A 20,757-nucleotide genomic window follows, 5' to 3' on the forward strand; every position below is an offset into this window, starting at 1 on the left:
CGCCTTGCTCCAGCTGAATTTTTTTTGGCCGGGCATGACAAGGGATGTCACTGATCTGTTGGCAGCATGCCCTCGGTGTGCGCAGCGCAAACCACCGGCACGGGAGTCGAACCCGCCCTTGCAGTCCATCCAGGTCTCCCGAGTAAATGAACTGGTCGCACTGGACATTCTGGGGCCATTCCCCGCCACCCCCAGGGGTAACAGATATTTGCTTACTGGGGTCGAATATTTTACGCGCTGGCCTATGGCCTGGCCCCTGCCAAATCAGTCGGCAGCAGCCATCGTCGACGCCTTCGTCCAGGGTTATGTCATGGACAAAGGTGCTCCGGAGCGGTTGCTGACCGACCAGGGTAGAAATTTTTCCGGGAAACTCCTAAAACAAGTCTGTGATCTCCTAGGAACGAAAAAAATTCGAACCTCTCCTTATCACCCGCAAACGGACGGGATGGTCGAGCGTCTGCATCGCACCATCTCGTCTATGTTGTCGCAGCAAGTCTCGGACTCACAGACTGATTGGGACTTACAAATTGCAAGGGGTTCTAGCGGCATACAGATTGGCTCCCCATGCTGCGACGGGATTTTCACCATTCTTTCTTATGTATGGCCGCGAACCCGACCCACCTGTTCCGGCACAGCTGCAGATCCCCGCGCCGCTGGGTAAAATTAAATTGGACGAACACGTTAAATTTAACCTTGACAAACTGACTGAGGCGCGGGATGCTGCGAGGCTAAATTCTGACAGGCGTCAAAAGGCGAACGAGCGCCTCAGGCTGGCTCGCGCGCACGTGCTGCAGTGGAAGCCGGGGGACAGGGCATGGCTGCACTGTCCCCAAGTACCACTCGCGACCTCCTCTAAACTCGTACGCCCGTGGCGGGGCCCCGTCGAGGTTGTCGAGGTTTTGAGGCCTCAGTGCGTTCGAATCAAATGGGGCAGGCGCCGGTGGTTTGTACACCCCTCTAGGCTAAAACCGTTTGTTGCGGTGCGAGGGCCCACTCCACACGCGCGGGGCCAAGCATGTGGGGGGTCGACCGACTCGGAGGGTCCGTCGCTGCTCTCGCCTGATGTGTTGCCGGCTGTCCCACCCACAGGTGCACCGGGAATGACGGGCTCATGCCCTACAACCCACACGGGTGATGCCGACGGTCGCGCCACTTCAATCGCGACCTCATCTCGAAAGGGACAGCCGCCACCGGATGGTCCGCCGTCCGGGGTTGCCCCGTGTGACGGGCCTGCGGCAAGGACGCGCGCTAAGATGCGCAGACTCTTATAATATACAAAAAGAAGAAATTTTTTTTTATTTCACGTGTCATGGTTACTGTATGCTGCGTCGGTGGTGCGCTCCTGCCACATTGTGTGTGTTGTGTTGTGTGTGTGGGCGGGGTGTGTGTGTTGTGGGTGCGTTGTGTGTCGTGGGTGTGCTGTGTGTGCTGGGGGAGTTCCTGGCTAGTTGTATATACGCGCTTTTACGGATTTCGTATTTATACGGGGGGGGGGGGTGCGTCGGACATTCCCTTCGGGGGTGTGGTTGTTCTTCTTGTTGTTCTTGTTGTTGTTGTTCAATTTGCATTTTGTTGAAAAAAAAAATGAGGCACACACGGGGTTGAGGGGTAAATGTTCCTTTATTGGAATTGTTGCAGCCGGGACGGCTGCGAGCTGTAATGGGGGGAGTGATGTAGGGTTGTTACGGGAGGGCTGTAGGTGCATGGGATCCAACGGGGAATAAACACAGTGGGCGGAGCTCCGGGAGTACACGGGGGGGGTGCCCGCAGCGACGTCCGCATCAGGCAGCCTGGGGGGTTGTGATCCTGACGGGGGGTATAAAGGGGGAGGACATAGAGAGCTCGTGGCTGAGTCTGGGAACGAAGGAGGAAGAAGGAAGATCTGCTAGTTAGAAGCCCTGGACTCCCCTCGACGCCGCCCTTGTAAGGGCTGCGGAGGATCGAGCCAGAGGCGTGGTTCCGTGAACCAGGGTCAGTACCCTGGGACTCCGGAGACCGTAGCCCGACTCACCAGTGTCGGGCCAGTTAGCCTCCCCTAGCCCGTTAGTGGAGGACTTGGGGTTAGGTCAGGATTAGCTAGGGTGTATCCCCAGTTATCCGGGTGAGGGGGCCGCTACCCCCTCTAGTGCTGTCCTGTACCGACAACTTGTAATAAAGATACGTGTGCCTCAACCTGGGTGTCCAGCGTACTTACCGGTACTTCACTAGTGACAGTGTTAGTGACAGTGCTAGTGACAGTGCTAGTGACAGTGTTAGTGACAGTGTTAGTAACAGTGTTAGTGACAGTGCTAGTGACAGTGTTAGTGACAGTGCTAGTGACAGTGTTAGTGACAGTGTTAGTGACAATACTAGTGACAGTGTTAGTGACAGTGTTAGTGACAGTGTTAGTGACAATGCTAGTGACAGTGCTAGTGACAGTGTTAGTGACAGTGCTAGTGACAGTGTTAGTGACAGTGCTAGTGACAGTGCTAGTGACAGTGTTAGTGACAATGCTAGTGACTGTGCTAGTGACAGTGCTAGTGGCAGTTTTAGTGACAGAGTGACAGTGCTAGTGACAGTGCTAGTGACAGTGTTAGTGACAGTAGTGTTAGTGACAGTGTTAGTGACAGTGTTAGTGACAGTGCTAGTGACAGTGTTAGTGACAGTGTTAGTGACAGTGCTAGTGACAGTGTTAGTGACAGTGTTAGTGACAGTGCTAGTGACAGTGTTAGTGACAGTGTTAGTGACAGAGTCACAGTGCTAGTGACAGTGTTAGTGACAGTGTTAGTGACAGTGTTAGTGACAGAGTGACAGTGGTAGTGACAGTGCTAGTGACAATGTTAGTGACAGTGCTAGTGACAGTGCTAGTGACAGTGTTAGTGACAGTGTTAGTGACAGTGCTAGTGACAGTGTTAGTGACAGTGTTAGTGACAGTGCTAGTGACAGTGCTAGTGACAATGCTAGTGACAGTGTTAGTGACAGTGTTAGTGACAGAGTCACAGTGCTAGTGACAGTGTTAGTGACAGTGTTAGTGACAGTGCTAGTGACAGTGCTAGTGACAGAGTCACAGTGCTAGTGACAGTGCTAGTGACAGTGTTAGTGACAGTGCTAGTGACAGTGCTAGTGACAGTGCTAGTGACAGTGTTAGTGACAGTGCTAGTGACAGTGTTAGTGACAGTGCTAGTGACAGTGTTAGTGACAGTGCTAGTGACAGTGCTAGTGACAGAGTGACAGTGCTAGTGACAGAGTGACAGTGCTAGTGACAGTGCTAGTGACAGTGTTAGTGACAGTGCTACTGACAGTGTTAGTGACAGTGTTAGTGACAGTGCTAGTGACTGTGCTAGTGACAGTGTTAGTGACAGTGCTAGTGACAGTGTTAGTGACAGTGCTAGTGATAGTGCTAGTGACAGTGCTAGTGACAGTGTTAGTGACAGTGCTAGTGACAGTGCTAGTGACAGAGTGACAGTGCTAGTGACAGTGCTAGTGACAGTGTTAGTGACAGTGTTAGTGACAGTGTTAGTGACAGTGTTAGTGACAGTATTAGTGACAGTGCTAGTGACAGTGCTAGTGACTGTGCTAGTGACTGTGCTAGTGACAGTGCTAGTGACAGTGCTAGTGACAGTGTTAGTGACAGAGTGACAGTATTAGTGACAGTGCTAGTGACAGTGCTAGTGACAGTGCTAGAGACAGTGCTAGAGACAGTGCTAGTGACAGTGTTAGTGACAGTGCTAGTGACAGTGCTAGTGACAGAGTGACAGTGCTAGTGACAGTGTTAGTGACAGTGTTAGTGACAGTGACAGTGCTAGAGACAGTGCTAGTGACAGAGTGACTGTTCTAGTGACAGTGCTAGTGACAGTGCTAGAGACAGTGCTAGTGACTGTGCTAGTGACAGTGCTAGTGACAGTGCTAGAGACAGTGCTAGTGACTGTGCTAGTGACAGTGCTAGTGACAGTGCTAGAGACAGTGCTAGTGACTGTGCTAGTGACTGTGCTAGTGACAGTGCTAGTGACAGTGCTAGTGACAGTGCTAGAGACAGTGCTAGTGACTGTGCTAGAGACAGTGCTAGTGACTGTGCTAGTGACAGTGCTAGTGACTGTGCTAGTGACAGTGCTAGTGACTGTGCTAGTGACTGTGCTAGTGACAGTGCTAGTGGAGAAATGATGTCGGCGGCCAACATGTCATCAACAGCCGATTTTACATGGTCCTTTTCGGCGTGACTTAACCGAAAAGGATTTTGGCGTATTGGCGCGCTGTCACCTGTATCAATATGGTGACGCAGCAGATGGGTACAGTCCCTTGAGGAACCACCACTCTCTGCGACCCCACATTGAGGACCGCGATGAAAGGGTCCCCGTCCCCTTTTACGATGGTCTGGGCCGGAATCAAATGAGGTCCGCTAACCCCGGCCCTAGATGGCCCCAGCAGAATTCCCTGGTCCCCAACGCCTTTAGCGAAGGGCCGACGAAGTTTGAGAGGCACCAACATTTGTGCCCCCGGCGGTACGCGAACCGTTTTAACGACGAACGCCGGTACCGTCGCGAACGCCGTCCGAGCCGCAGTAGGGGACGGCAGAAACGCCATGCGTCGTCCCGACGGGAGCTCAATGCAGCCCTGGTCTATTAAAATACGAATCGGCATTTTGCCCAAGAAGTCCGTCCCCAGCAGGCACGGAACCGCCAGCGAGGAGGAAGCAAAAATCGGGCCGGACAATTTGATATCACCGATACAAATTTGTGCTCGAATCTGTCCAATGATGCCAAGTGAGCCCCCGTTAGCAGCATAGAATGGGACGTTAACCGGCAGTAAAGGACGGCTCTGGACAGGGAGAATATTGTAAATTAGTTCCGAAATGATGGTCGCCGATGCTCCTGTATCGACCAGGATGCACACCTCAACCCCGTCAATGTGCCCCACCACGGCTGACGACCTCGACGATGCAGCCACAACGCGATGGGCCAACACGGACCACTGCCTGGGTTCGATCTGAGTCCCCATAGTGGTGCGTGTTGGCGCGATGGTGCGCAATGTCGGCCCCCCGTTCGTTGCGGTGTGCGAGTGTGTGACGGGTGTGTGCGTGGGCCAAACATGAGGGGTGCCGCGACTCGCCGGGTTATGTTGATGGAGCTTGGGAGGAGGGCCGGCGTCCTGTCGAGGCGTCGTCCCGCGCTGCCGAGGAGAGCGGCACCCCGAGGCGACATGGCCCCGGATGCCGCAGTTGTAACAGCGCGGGAGCGCAGGCGGCGATGACGGATGGTCGGAGCGGCTCGCTCCATCCCGGCCCGCCCGTACTCCCACCCTCTGCTGCAGTCGATGGTCGATGGCGCAAACTTCCTCCGCCGGGAGGGTGGCTGCAGCCACCGTACGCCCGGCCGCTGCCCTCCTGGCCTTCCGTCGCTGCGACAGCAGGTTGGCGTGGAGGAGCCGCGCAGCCTGGAGGGAACCCATTTCCGTGTCCTCCTGTGCAACGACGGCGATGTCCAGGTCGTCCGCCAGCAGGAGGATCTTTTCCGTTACCATCGCGTCCACGCCTTCGTCGTCCATTCGTGGGAAGGCCGTCTTCGCCAGCGCCAGGAGACTCGCACGGTACGCCAGGGGCGACTCCTTTGCACCCCGCTGGCGATCATAAAAGAGCTGCCTGCATTCCGACGATGGTCCGTAGACCCCAGCCAGCAACTGCAGCGCCATCTGTAGCGTGGAGCGTTTGTCCTTCGGCGCCGATGTAAGAGCGGCGAGGGCGTCGCTGTCGAGGAGCGCCGGCAGCGCGCAGAGGGCCTCGGCATCCGACCACTGCGCCATTTCCTGGTGCGCGAGGAAGCGCCGCTGGAAGCCGCCCCAGTCGCCCTCCTCGCCCACAAACTCTTTGAGTGGAGGTAGGCGTTGGTGCAGCGCAGCGGCCGCCGTGGAAGCTCGCACTCCGCTGTCCCCGTTACTCGGCTAGGCTTCGGCGCGAACGACGGATGGCATCGCCGGTCGCACCAGTGGTGACGCTCTGTCCGCTGGTGATGACGCGGCAGCACCTGTGAGGCCGATGTCGGACCCGAGGTTCAGGCCGGCCACGCCCTCAGCAGCTGCTGTGGCGATGGCGGGAGATTCAAAGTTGTGCTCCGTTGAAATGGCGGGAAGGCGCACCGGTCGTCGGCTGTCCTCGCCCCGTGGCGGTCCACCAGCCCCCAGCCGTGTGATGTGTTCGAGCGTGGCGGCAGCAGCGTACAGCAGCTCCGCCAGTCTGGCGTGAGCCAGCCTCAGTCCGTCTGTTGACGGCTCCCCTTCATCCCGATGCTGCGGTAAGGATGCGTCCGGGCCCGGCTGCTCGATGCCTTCTTCAGCCGTCTCGGGCTCCACAATTTCAGCGGTGTCCTCCGCCTCCGGTACCCCGGCTCGAGCTGTCCGGCGCGTGTCCATGTTCGTGGTCGTTCACTTCTGTCACCAGATGTAATATCGTTGAAGACTCTTGGACGCCGGGGTTGAGGCACACGTATTTATTCCGCAACAGTTGTCACAACCGCGGACATACAACACTGGAGGGGGTATCGGCCCCCTCACCCGCTAGCTGGGAATACACTGCTAGCTATCTCTGACCTACCTCCTAGTCCTCCACTAACGGGCTAGGGGAGGCTGTCTGGCCCGACACTGGTAAGTCGGGCTACGGTACCCGGAGTCCCAGAGCACTAGCTCTGGTTCTCGGGACCACGCCGCTGGCTCGGTCCTGCGCGGCCCTGACAAGGGCGGCGACCCAGGGGAGTCCAGGGCTCTAGCTAGACGATCTTCGGTCTTCACTGGTTTAGCTTTAATATTCTCCCCCGAGCTCTCCGGCTCATCCCCTTTTATACCAAAACCCCTCGCTGAGGGGTGGGGCCAGCCCCCCCAGGCTGCCCTGTGCGGACGTCGTTGAGAGCACCTCCCCGTGCACTCACGAAGCCCCGCCCACTGTGTTTGTTTCCCGTGTGATCCTATGTATACAGCCCCTCCGTAACACCCCTACACTAGTGACAGAGTGACTGAGTTAGTGACAGTGCTAGAGACAGTGCTAGTGACAGTGCTAGTGACAGTGCTAGTGACAGTGTTAGTGACAGTGCTAGTGACAGTGCTAGTGACAGAGTGACAGTGCTAGTGACAGTGCTAGTGACTGTGCTAGTGACTGTGCTAGTGACAGTGCTAGAGACAGTGCTAGTGACAGAGTGACAGTGTTAGTGACAGTGTTAGTGACAGTGTTAGTGACAATGCTAGTGACAATGCTAGTGACAGTGCTAGTGACAGTGACAGTGTTAGTGACAGAGTGACAGTGTTAGTGACAGTGTTAGTGACAGAGTGACAGTGTTAGTGACAGTGTTAGTGACAGTGTTAGTGACAATGCTAGTGACAGTGCTAATGACAGAGTGACAGTGCTAGTGACAGAGTGACAGTATTAGTGACAGTGCTAGTGACAGTGCTACTGACAGTGTTAGTGACAGTGTTAGTGACAATGCTAGTGACAGTGCTAATGACAGAGTGACAGTGCTAGTGACAGAGTGACAGTGCTAGTGACAGTGCTAGTGACAGTGTTCGTGGTTTCTCTCTCTCTGCGTGCGCCCTCAGCTGGAGCTGCGCACACAGAGGCTGTTCCTGCGCCGCTGCCCCTGCCAGGCGCTGGCGCCCGGCCTGATGGCGCTGGGGGCGCGCGTGGTGGTGCTGGGGCGCGAACTCAGCCTCACCGCCTACGGGGACGCACGCACGCAGAGCCGCCTGTCACTCACACGCCAGCGGTACTCACTAACACTCACTACCACTCACTAACACTCACTCACTACCACTAACTAACCCTCACTACCACTCACTCACTACCACTCACTCACTACCACTCACTAACACTCACTACCACTCACTCACTCACTACCACTCACTCACTACCACTCACTACCACTCACTCACTACCACTCACTTCCACTCACTACCACTCACTCACTACCACTCACTCACTACCACTCACTACCACTCACTCACTACCACTCACTTACTAACACTCACTAACACTCACTACCACTCACTCACTACCACTCACGAAAAGCTGTGACTTCTTATCTGTAGTATCTCTGTTTACCAAAGTCCCAGTACCTGACATCCTAACAATAATTGAGGACTTGGTCCAATATGGATTGAATTTGGATGTACCTGCGCTGGTTAGGCATTGCCTCACCAACACTTATTTTACCTGGAATGGCACCTTCTACAAACAGAATGAGGGTACCCCTATGGGCTCCCCCTTGTCACCAGTGATAGCCAACCTGTTCATGGAAAAGTTTGAATCAGACGCCATCCAGACATCCACCCTGCGTCCTTCCCTGTGGAAGAGGTATGTGGATGACACTTTCGTCATTTGGCCACATGGCCTCCCAGCATTGAACCACTTCTTGGACCACATCAATTCCAGACACCCATCCATCAGATTCACCATGGAAGTGAAGAAAGACGGCAAACTACCATTCTTAGATATTCTGTTTGAGAGGAGGCCTGACGGATCCTTGGGACATTCTGTCTACAGGAAAGCCACCCACACAGATTCCTACTTGAAACCTGATTCCCACCACCACCCATCTCAAAATAATTATCTCATCAAAACGCTATACCACAGAGCTCATGGAATTTCTGACCAACACCACCTGGCCAGTGAATTGAGACATGTACATCGGGCCCTCAGGATGAATGGATACTCTGGCCGCACCATCCGCCAAGCTGTTTCTCCCACCATACAGAAACAGCCGCATGAAACTCCGATGAAAACTATCACGTTGCCAGGCGTGACCAAAAAGATCTCCTAAATTCTAAACAAACATAAGATCCAAGTCCAATTCAGTACAGTACATAAAATCCGTGATCTAATTCCATCTGTGAAAGATGTCATTCCTGACTTACAATACCCTGGAGTCTACAAACTGAGTTGCAGCTGTGGTGATTGCTACATTGGAGAAATGAAACGTCATATCTCTGATCGTGTCCGCGAGCACAAGTCAGATCTCAAACACGGCAAAACTGATTCTTCTGCCGTTGCCGATCATTGCTACAACGCTGTGGGCTCTCATGAAATTGTCTTTTCCGAGACCAAGGTGCTCTGCAAACCTCCTGGCTACCATCAAAGGTCTGTACACGAAGCCATCCAAATATACAAACACAGACATAATTTCAACCGTGATGATGGGTACAAACTTAGTAATCATTGGAAAGATGTTATTAACCATGCAAAAAAGATTTAACTACACATTTGGACGGGCACTATTCTTCAGTTACCATATAGTTTCTTCTTCTTTTTTCACACACTGGTTTTTCTGCTTTAAGTTTTACCACACATATTTGGCAAATCTAGAATTAATCCCAGCAACGTAGCAAAGTGCTGTTTCATCTACATAACAAAGGCTCAGTCCTATTCACAGCAGCCACACCTTTACATCAGCCGCACCTTAACAACTCTTGGAACCTCCCAGTTCAACCAGTCTACACAACAAAGGCTCATTCCTAGCAGCGGTTTCAGCCGCACCACCTCTGCATAACAGGCTCAGTCCCATTTACAGCAACCGCACCTTTACATCAGCCACACCTTAACAACTCTTGGAACTTCCCATTTCAACCAGTCTACACAACAAAGGCTCATTCCTAGCAGCGTGCTTCAGCCGCACCGAACCTCACAATAATAATATCCAGGTGCCTGCCTTGGCTCCTCCCACCCTCAACCAGTATATATACAAGGACTGTTTTCTTAGAATTTCTCTTACTTGAAACAGCAATCGTGCTGTGACGGTTCCACCTGAAGACGGTAGCTTGTGTTGCCTCCGAAACGTCGTGATTTTTATTTTATTTTTATTTTACTTTTATTAATTTTAAATTTTTACCTACGTGACTTTACCGAAAAAAACTAAGAATATGAATCCTTGCAGTCACGAAAGCTTCAAATCTACAATTTCCACCTCCATGTTTGACGGTGGGGATTGTGTTCTTGGGATCATAGGCAGCATTCCTCCTCCTCCAAACACGGCGAGTTGAGTTGATGCCAAAGAGCTCCATTTTGGTCTCATTTGACCACAACACTTTCACCCAGTTGTCCTCTGAATCATTCAGATGTTCATTGGCAAACTTCAGACGGGCATGTATATGTGCTTTCTTGGGCAGGGGGACCTTGCGGGCGCTGCAGGATTTCAGTCCTTCACGGCGTAGTGTGTTACCAACTGTTTTCTTGGTGACTATGGTCCCAGCTGCCTTGAGATCATTGATTGACAAGATCCTCCCGTGTAGTTCTGGGCTGATTCCTCGCCGTTCTCATGATCATTGCAACTCCACGAGGTGAGATCTTGCATGGAGCCCCAGGCCGAGGGAGATTGACAGTTCTTTTGTGTTTCTTCCATTTGCGAATAATCGCACCAACTGTTGTCACCTTCTCACCAAGCTGCTTGGCGATGGTCTTGTAGCCCATTCCAGCCTTGTGTAGGTCTACAATATTGTCCCTGACATCCTTGGAGAGCTCTTTGGTCTTGGCCATGGTGGAGAGTTTGGAATCTGATTGATTGCTTCTGTGAACAGGTGTCTTTTATACAGGTAACAAAGCTGAGATTAGGAGCACTCCCTTTAAGAGTGTGCTCCTAATCTCAGCTCGTTACCTGTATAAAAGACACCTGGGAGCCAGAAATCTTTCTGATTGAGAGGGGGTCAAATGCTTATTTCCCTCATTAAAATGCAAATCAATGTATAACATTTTTGACATGCGTTTTTCTGGATTTTTTGTTGTTATTCTGTCTCTCACTTCAAATAAACCTGCCATTAGAATTATAGACTGATCATTTCTTTGTCAGTGGGCAAACGTACAAAATCAGCAGGGGATCAAATACTTTTTTCCCTCACTGTAGCTGTGTGTAAGCTGTGTGTAGTTGCTTGTGGTTGTGTGTAGTTGTGTGTGGCTGTGTGGTTGTGTGTGGTTGTGTGTGGCTGTGTGTGGTTGTGTGTGGCTGTGTAGTTGTGTGTGGTTGTGTGTGGCTGTGTGTGGTTGTGTTTAGTTGTGTGTGGCTGTGTGTGGCTGTGTGTGGCTGTGTGTAGCTGTGTGTGGCTGTGTGGTTGTGTGTGGTTGTGTGTGGCTGTATGGTTGTGTGTGGTTGTGTGTAGTTGTGTGTGGTTGTGTGTAGCTGTGTGTGTCTGTGTGGTTGTGTGTGCCTGTGTGTGTGTGTGGTTGTGTGTGGCTGTGTGGTTGTGTGTGGCTGTGTGGTTGTGTGTGGTTGTGTGTGGTTGTGTGTGGCTGTGTGGTTGTGTGTGGCTGTGTGTGGCTGTGTGTGGTTCTGTGTGGTTGTGTGTGGTTGTGTGTAGCTGTGTGTGGTTGTGTGGTTGTGGGTGGCTGTGTGTGGCTGTAGGGCGCTGCTGCTGGTGAAACCGCACGCGGTGAGGTGGCTGGGCGAGGTGGTTGAGGAGCTGAGCCGGCGGGGGCTGCAGGTGACACGGGTGAGGATGGTGCAGCTCACCCGGTGAGGAGCAAGCCTCACCACCAAACCTCACCACCACCACACCTAACCAACACCACCCCTCACCACCACCGCACCTCACCACCACCACACCTCACCACCACACCTCACCAACACCACCCTTCACCACCACCACACCTCACCACCACCGCTCCTCACTACCACCACACCTCACCACCACAACACCTCACCACCACCACACCTCACCAACACCACCCCTAACCACCACCACACCTCACCACCACACCTCACCACCACCACACCTCACCACCACCATACCTCACCACCACACCTCACCACCACCACACCTCACCACCAACACATCTCACCACCACACCTTACCACCATCACACCTCACCACCACACCTCACCACCACCACACCTCACCACCACCACACCTCACCACCACACCTCACAACCACCACACCTCACCACCACACCTCACCACCATCACACCTCACCACCACCCCACCTCACCACCACCATTCCTCACCACCACACCTCACCACCACCACACCTCACCACCACCACACCTCACCACCACCACACCTCACCACCACACCTCACCACCATCACACCTCACCACCACACCTCACCACCACCACACCTCACTACCACCGAACCTCACCACCGCCATACGTCACCACCACCACACCTCACCACCACACCTTACCACCATCACACCTCACCACCACACCTCACCACCACCACACCTCACCACCACCACACCTCACCACCACCACACCTCACAACCACCACACCTCACCACCACACCTCACCACCATCACACCTCACCACCACACCTCACCACCACCACACCTCACCACCACACCTCACCACCACCACACCTCACCACCACCACCACACCTCACCACCACCACACCTCACCACCACCACACCTCACAACCACCACACCTCACCACCACCACACCTCACCACCACCACACCTCACCACCACACCTCACCACCACCACACCTCACCACCACCACACCTCACCACCACCACCCCTCACCACCACCACACCTCACAACCACCACACCTCACCACCACCACACCTCACCACCACACCTCACAACCATCACACCTCACCACCACACCTCACCACCACCACACCTCACCACCATCACACCTCACCACCACACCTCACCACCACACCTCACCACCACGCCTTACCACCACCACACCTCATCACCATACGGTAACGCCACGTGAAGTGTTGAACGATCGCTGGCAGGAGGTCATGGGACAGACCCAGGTGCATGGGACAGACCCAGGTGCCATGGGTTGACTGACTGAGATGACTGATGCACCACCTGTGCTCACCACTCTACCAACTTGCTGTGTTTTATCTTCCTGGTGCTCCGCTTGTTGTGAGCGTCGCTCCTCTGCCCTCTGTTGTTGCTGGAGGGTGACTGCCTCCAACTTCCCAGTAGCGTCCTTCACGAGCCTCCTCCACAGAGGCCGATCTTGACACCGCTGGTACCAGTCATCGGCTAGTCCAGTCAGCTTCACATTCTCTTCCGCCACATCACTCCATCTCTTCTCTCGCCTGTTCCGCGGTGGCCCTTTAATGCGGGCTACATGTCCCAGCCAATGCAGCTTTACCTGCTGGAGGAGCTCACCAATGGAACTTTGTCCAGATCTTTCAAGGATTTGTGAGCTCATCACCCAATCTAGCCTGGTTAAACCCATTGTTCATCACTGGCGAAGATGTCCCATTTGGGGGGCCCACGTTTCACAAGCATAGAGAAGGGAGGGCATGACCGTGGCCAAGAAGACCCAAAGCTTCCTGTGGAGCGACAGACAAGGTAGCTTTCACACAGCGTTACGCAGACGATGAAAAGATAATGCCGCTAAACTGATTTGGAGTGAGATCTCTGGTGTCAAACCGGAGCTGGTCATGAGCGCATGGCCCAGGTATGGAAAATGCTCCACTCTCTACGCAACTGCCCCGTCACCAATGGGGAGTTGGGGAGTGGAATGTTTGATGGCACAAAATACCCAGGCAGGTACTTAGTTTTGGTGGGGCTGAGGTCTGGTCCCACCTTTTAGTGGCACACTCCAGGTTCATCAGCAGTGCCTCCAACTCCTCTGAGTGAGCAACAATCACCAGATTATCAGCATACGTAACATAGTTGACCAACAGGGAGCCATCCCTTGACCGCACCCGGGCATCGATCAGCCTCCCATTGTATCTGTACCATATGGAGATTCCTCCAGTGCAGCCATATATGCTTTACGAGCTACATAGTCGAAAAGATGTTAAATAATATGGGATCCAGAGGACATCCCTGTTGCACCCCAAAGCAGAGGTGGGATAAAGTCATTGTTATGCAAGTCCAAGTCGAGTCGCAAGTCATCAAATTCATGACTCGAGTCTGACTCGAGTCCAAGTCACATGACTCGAGTCCACATCTCATAGGTGGGACAAAGTCATTGTTATGCAAGTCCAAGTCGAGTCGCAAGTCATCAAATTCATGACTCGAGTCTGACTCGAGTCCAAGTCACATGACTCGAGTCCACACCTCTGCCCCAAAGTGAACAGGAATGTCTCCGACTCCCGGCCACGTAGTTTTACCCGGGCCTGCCCACCATCGTGAAGGTCCTTAATGATCGTGAGCAGAGGGTCAGGGACTCCGAAAGCACGAAGAACAACCGAGAGCCCACGCCTACTGATGATATCATAGGCCTTGACCAGGTCAATAAAGCAGAGATGTAGGTCTTGTTGGAATTCTCTACACCTCTGCTGTAGCAGACGGACAGAAAATATGGCAGAACCACCCTTTCTTGAAACCACATTGGGGCTCCGCAAGCCTCTCCTCAGCCTGCCTGGCAAGGCGATGTTGAATAATCCTTGCCAGGACCTTTCCTGGCACACTGAGGAGGGAGATGCCCCTGTAGTTGTTACAGTCTGTGCAGTCCCCCTTCTTAAAGAGGGGGACCACCAGGGCATCCTTCCAATCCTGCAGAAACTTTGCAGTGGTCCAGACTGTTGTTATGATGTCATATAGGGCAGTCTGTGCACAAACGCCACCCTCCCTCGGCATTTCGCTTGGGAAATCATCTCTGCCCGGTGCTTTTCTGGTTTCAGACTCTAAAACTCCATCCATACTTCCTCAACAGGTGGCACTTCAGCCAGCCACTCACAGTGGTGACTACTTCTTACATTATTTGAGGCACCACAGCCTCAGCAGGGTCATCCCCTCTTTTCCCAATGATGTTTTCCAGGCTGAGGGATTTCCCCTCCCCCAAGACCTCACAAATGCTTGGCAAATCTGCAAACCTGTTCCTGGGAGTCGGAGATCGGATAACCTTTTTCCCCCTCATGATGGTGATAGGTGTGACCCTGCAAATTATTTTTTGATAGAGTTAAAGAGTGACTTGTGATCGCAGGCTACTGAGGCAGACTCCATCTTCTCAACAACCTGTGACCACCACCCATCCTTACAGCGGGTCTGTCACTTTTCTCAGCCAGCTGGAACACCTCCTCCTTCAGCCAGAGTCTCTGGGGAGGTGTGGACCCTGTACCCAGAGCAGCCATTGCAGCTGCATGAGCCACAGCTCTAAAGCTCACCCATTTCCCATCAGCTTCAGGAGGAGGGGGGTACGATGCCAACCGCTGCAAGCATTGATGAGCTTTTATCAGCTAGCTGTGACCAGGCCACTGGGGGTTTGAATGGAGTCCTAGATGTACACGCACCACCAGCGTGAAATAATGGCGAGCGCATCTTACATATGACAAGCCGATGGTCAGTGGGCAGATCAACTTCACGGTCGGTCCTCATGTCAAGGACATGGGCCCGGTGTGTGGATGCGCCGATGCCGGAACAGCGTGTTGGCAATTACAAGCCCATGGACTGCACAGAAGTCTGGCAACCTCCTACCTTTGTTATTGAGCTGCCACGCCTTCCAATCACTCCAGCCCAGGTGCCAGCATCATGACTCACTCGGGCATTAAAGTCACCCAACAGGATGACTCTATCCCGAGGAGGTCGTAGAAGGCATCTGAATCATCAGCCTTGCCTGAATCCCTCCACTGATGTTCATCTTCGTTGGGGACATAAGTAACCACCACCACTCCTCGCCGCTGGTTGATGGGAAGGCGGGCCCACAGCAGCCTGGGGATTACAGCTTCCCACATCTCACCGCCACGCTCCCTTCATTCTTTTGTTCAGAAGAAGAGCCACTCCCTGTTATTTGGCAGTCTCCTGCCCCGAGTGTCTACCCCTCATGGTGACTGGAGCTAGAGTCAGTCCACTGGACATCTTGCAGAGATACAGGCGGTACCGGTCCAGCTCCTGACAGAGGAGTGGCAGCCTCTCCTCCACAGTGAGCATTCAAACATTCCACGTGGCCACTCGCTGTGGCTTTTTGCTGTTTTCGTAAGAAACCCGATGGTACGGTTTCGGTCTGCTGGCTCCGCCAAATGTGGTTTGGCCAGGAGACGTCATCGATGCCTGTCTCCCCGGGGTCTCCGGCACAAACTTGGTTAGATTTTTCCCACGTGGTTTAGCGGTACTTGGGTTGAATGTGGAGGGGTTACCAGCCCCTCGCACCCACCCAGAGCCTCCTTTGGCCGCCATGAGGGAAATGGTCAATTGAATTGGCCTTTTACCCCATGGCATTGCTCACCACGGCATTACCGTCCGGCACCACCGAGGAGGTAGTGGGTTGTTTTGCCACCACCACCACCAGCACACCGATCATCACCACCACACCTCACCACCATACCCCTCACCACCACCATACCCCTCATCACCACCACATACCTCACCACCACCACACACCTCATTACCATAATCCTCACCACCCCACCCCTCACCACCACACACACTTCACCACCACCACACACCTCATTACCATAACCCTCACCACCCCACCCCTCACCACCACACACACTTCACCACCACCACACACCTCATTACCATAACCCTCACCACCCCACCCCTCACCACCACACACACTTCACCACCACCACACACCTCATTACCATAACCCTCACCACCCCACCCCTCACCACCACACACACTTCACCACCACCACACACCTCATTACCATAACCCTTACCACCCCACCTCTCACCACCACACACACCTCACCACCACCACACACCTCATTACCATAACCCTCACCACCCCACCCCTCACCACCACACACACCTCATTACCATAACCCTCACCACCTCACCCCTCACCACCACATCCATTGCCACCAATGGCGGAGCCAGGATTTTAAGGTAAGGGAGGCACCCCTCCAGCAATGAAAAATGATAGAGGTTGTTAGTAAGCAAGGAGTTGTTAGTAAGCAAAGCGTTTCTAGTAAGTAAGGAGTTGTCAGCAAGTAAGGCGTTATTAGTAAGTAAGGAGTTGTTAGTAAGCAGGGAGTTGTTAGTAAGTAAAGAGTTGTTAGTAAGTAAGGAGTTGTTAGTAAGCAGGGAGTTGTTAGTAAGTAAGGAGTTGTTAGTAAGTAATGAGTCGTTAGTAAGTAAGGAGTTGTTAGTAAGTAAGGAGTTGTTAGTAAGTAAAGAGTCGTTAGTAAGTAAGGAGTTGTTAGTAAGTAAGGAGTTGTTAGTAAGTAAAGAGTTGTTAGTAAGTAAGGAGTTGTTAGTAAGTAAGGAGTCGTTAGTAAGTAAAGAGTTGTTAGTAAGTAAGGAGTCGTTAGTAAGTAAGGAGTCGTTAGTAAGTAAAGAGTTGTTAGTAAGTAAGGAGTTGTTAGTAAGTAAGGAGTCGTTAGTAAGTAAAGAGTTGTTAGTAAGTAAGGAGTCGTTAGTAAGTAATGAGTTGTTAGTAAGTAAAGAGTTGTTAGTAAGTAAGGAGTCGTTAGTAAGTAATGAGTCGTTAGTAAGTAAAGAGTTGTTAGTAAGTAAAGAGTCGTTAGTAAGTAATGAGTCGTTAGTAAGTAAAGAGTTGTTAGTAAGTAAGGAGTCGTTAGTAAGTAAAGAGTTGTTAGTAAGTAAGGAGTTGTTAGTAAGTAAGGAGTTGTTAGTAAGTAAGGAGTTGTTAGTAAGTAAGGAGTCGTTAGTAAGTAAGGAGTTGTTAGTAAGTAAGGAGTCGTTAGTAAGTAAGGAGTTGTTAGTAAGTAATGAGTTGTTAGTAAGTAAAGAGTTGTTAGTAAGTAAGGAGTCGTTAGTAAGTAAAGAGTTGTTAGTAAGTAATGAGTCGTTAGTAAGTAAAGAGTTGTTAGTAAGTAATGAGTCGTTAGTAAGTAAGGAGTTGTTAGTAAGTAAGGAGTTGTCCCTTGCTTTTGATTCGACGCAGCCATCGATCGAGGGTCGAATTCGAACCGCGTTGTGTGATCGGCATCGCGCTTCAGGGAAGTCGTGTACCGTGTACACAACTGCAGCGCACAGTCCTGTGAGTCACTTGTAACTGCTTTGCTGTTACTTTTTGCCAATTGTGGACTCACCAACATCATCATCACCCCCACCACCATCACCATCCCCACCATCCCCCCCACCACCATCCCCCCCACCACCATCACTACCCCCACCACCATCACCACCCCCACCATCACCACCCCCACCATCACCACCCCCACCATCATCCCCCCCACCATCATCCCCCCCACCATCATCCCCCCACCACCATCCCCCCACCACCATCACCACCCCCACCATCACCACCCCCACCATCATCCCCCCCACTATCATCCCCCCACCACCATCCCCCCACCACCATCACCCCCACCACCATCCCCCCCACCACCATCACCACCCCCACCATCATCCCCCCCACCATCATCCCCCCCACCATCATCCCCCCCACCATCATCCCCCCCACCACCATCACCACCCCCACCACCATCCCCCCCACCACCATCCCCCCCAGCACCACCACCCCCCCACCATCATCCCCCCCCACCACCATCAACCCCCCCGCCACCATCACCACCCCCACCACCATCCCCCCCACCACCATCCCCCCCAGCACCATCACCACCCCCCCCCCACCATCATCCCCCCCACCATCACCACCCCCACCACCATCCCCCCCACCACCATCCCCCCCAGCACCACCACCCCCCCCACCATCATCCCCCCCCACCACCATCAACCCCCCCGCCACCATCACCACCCCCACCACCATCCCCCCCACCACCATCCCCCACAGCACCATCACCAGCCCCCCCCCCACCATCATCCCCCCCACCATCATCCCCCCCACCATCATCCCCCCCACCACCATCACCACCCCCACCATCATCCCCCCCACCATCCCCACCACCATCACCACCTCCACCACCATCACCACCCCCACCATCAACCCCCCCACCACCATCCCCCCCACCACCATCACCACCACCATCAACTCCCCCACCACCATCACCACCCCCACCATCATCCCCCCCACCATCCCCACCACCATCACCACCCCCACCACCATCACCACCCCCACCACCATCACCACCCCCACCACCATCACCACCCCCACCATCAACCCCCCCACCACCATCCCCCCCACCACCATCACCACCACCATCAACTCCCCCACCACCATCACCACCCCCACCACCATCACCACCCCCACCACCATCACCACCCCCACCACCATCACCCCCACCACCATCGCCACCCCTATAACCCCCCCCACCCCCCGTGTCCCTGCTGCAGGGAGCGAGCAGCTGACTTTATCTCTGTGGAGCAGCAGCAGCAGCAGGGGGAGCAGCAGCAGGAGGAGCAGGGGACGGCGCCCACTCTGGAGTGAGACCCCCTCCCTGGGTCCCCTTGAGTCCCAGCTCCCCCTGAGTCCCAGCTCCCCCTGGTCCCAGCTCCCGCTGGGTCCCAGCTCCACCTGGGTCCCAGTTCCCCCTGAGTCCCAGCTCCCCGGAGTCCCAGCTCCCCTGAGTCCCAGCTCCCCCTGGGTCCCAGCTCCCCCTGGTCCCAGCTCCCCCTGAGTCTCAGCTCCCCCTGAGTCCCAGCTCCCCCTGAGTCCCAGCTCCCCCTGAGTCCCAGCTCCCCCTGGTCCCAGCTCCCCCTGAGTCCCAGCTCCCCCTGGGTCCCAGCTCCCCCTGAGTCCCAGCTCCCCTGAGTCCCAGCTCCCCCTGAGTCCCAGCTCCCCCTGAGTCCCAGCTCCCCCTGGTCCCAGCTCCCCCTGCGTCCCAGCTCCCCCTGGGTCCCAGCTCCCCCTGAGTCCCAGCTCCCCCTGAGTCCCAGCTCCCCCTGGGTCCCAGCTCCCCCTGGGTCCCAGCTCCCCCTGGGTCCCAGCTCCCCCTGGGTCCCAGCTCCCCCTGAGTCCCAGCTCCCCCTGGGTCCCAGCTCCCCCTGAGTCCCAGCTCCCCCTGAGTCCCAGCTCCCCCTGGGTCCCAGCTCCCCCTGAGTCCCAGCTCCCCCTGAGTCCCAGCTCCCCCTGGGTCCCAGCTCCCCTGGCGATGTCCCCGTGGTTTGGCCCCCATGGGAAGTCCCCAATCCCGGCCATTATGAGCCAATTAGTCTTGATGGCATTTGTGCGATGAGAGTGTGTGTGTGCCTGCGGTAAAACCACACGCACACACGCACACACACGCACACACCCACGCACGCACGCACACACGCACGCACACACACCCACGCATGCACACACAACCACACGTGCATGCGCGTGTGCCACACATGTGGGATGCACGTGTGGTTCGCAGACAAAGGTCCCCTGTGTAGCCATAACATACTGTAGGGGCAAGTGCTATTAGCGAGTAGCAGTGCCTATGAAGGCCAGCACGGCACACCAGGGGGGTTGGTTGCCAGCACCATGCCCAGCCGCCTTTGTCTCCCCAGTTCTGCCATGTTGTTACTACAGTCCACCACCAGGTTACTCATTTAAGGCTGAGTCGACCTAGGGGAAGCCCAGGCTTGGTTCAAATCATCGTCACTGGTGTTGGCCCTGAGCGGGAATCGAACTCTGGTCACCGGGTTCGTTGCACGGTACCTCTGTGTGTGTGTCTCTACCTCTCTGTGTGTGTGTCTATCTATTTATATATCTACAGTGAGGGAAAAAAGTATTTGATCCCCTGCTGATTTTGTACATTTGCCCACTGACAAAGAAATGATCAGTCTATAATTTTAATAGTAGGTTTATTTGAACAGTGAGAGACAGAATAACAACAACAAAATCCAGACAAACGCATGTCAAAAATGTTATACATTGATTTGCATTTTAATGAGGGAAATAAGTATTTGACCCCCTCTCAATCAGAAAGATGTCTGACTCCCAGGTGTCTTATGCAGGTAACGAGCTGAGAGTAGGAGCAGACTCTTAAAGGAAGTGCTCCTCATCTCAGCTTTGTTACCTGTATAAAAGACACCTGTTCACAGAAGAAATCAATCAGATTCCA

General features: G+C 53.9%; 1 protein-coding gene across 1 annotated transcript in view; it reads left to right on the forward strand.

Annotated features, from left to right (window-relative positions):
* Positions 1–20,757, forward strand: part of LOC144737224 (nucleoside diphosphate kinase homolog 7-like) — a 128,836-nt gene that overhangs the window by 81,680 nt on the left and 26,399 nt on the right. Inside the window, exons 3-5 of the mRNA XM_078619946.1 lie at positions 7,555–7,721; positions 11,343–11,453; positions 19,061–19,150. Coding sequence (XP_078476072.1) covers positions 7,555–7,721; positions 11,343–11,453; positions 19,061–19,150 — 368 coding nt within the window. The remainder of the gene's footprint in view (positions 1–7,554; positions 7,722–11,342; positions 11,454–19,060; positions 19,151–20,757) is intronic.

This window comes from Lampetra planeri, chromosome 66, assembly GCF_965212315.1.
Source record: "Lampetra planeri chromosome 66, kcLamPlan1.2.h2, whole genome shotgun sequence".
Classification (NCBI taxonomy): domain Eukaryota; kingdom Metazoa; phylum Chordata; class Hyperoartia; order Petromyzontiformes; family Petromyzontidae; genus Lampetra; species Lampetra planeri.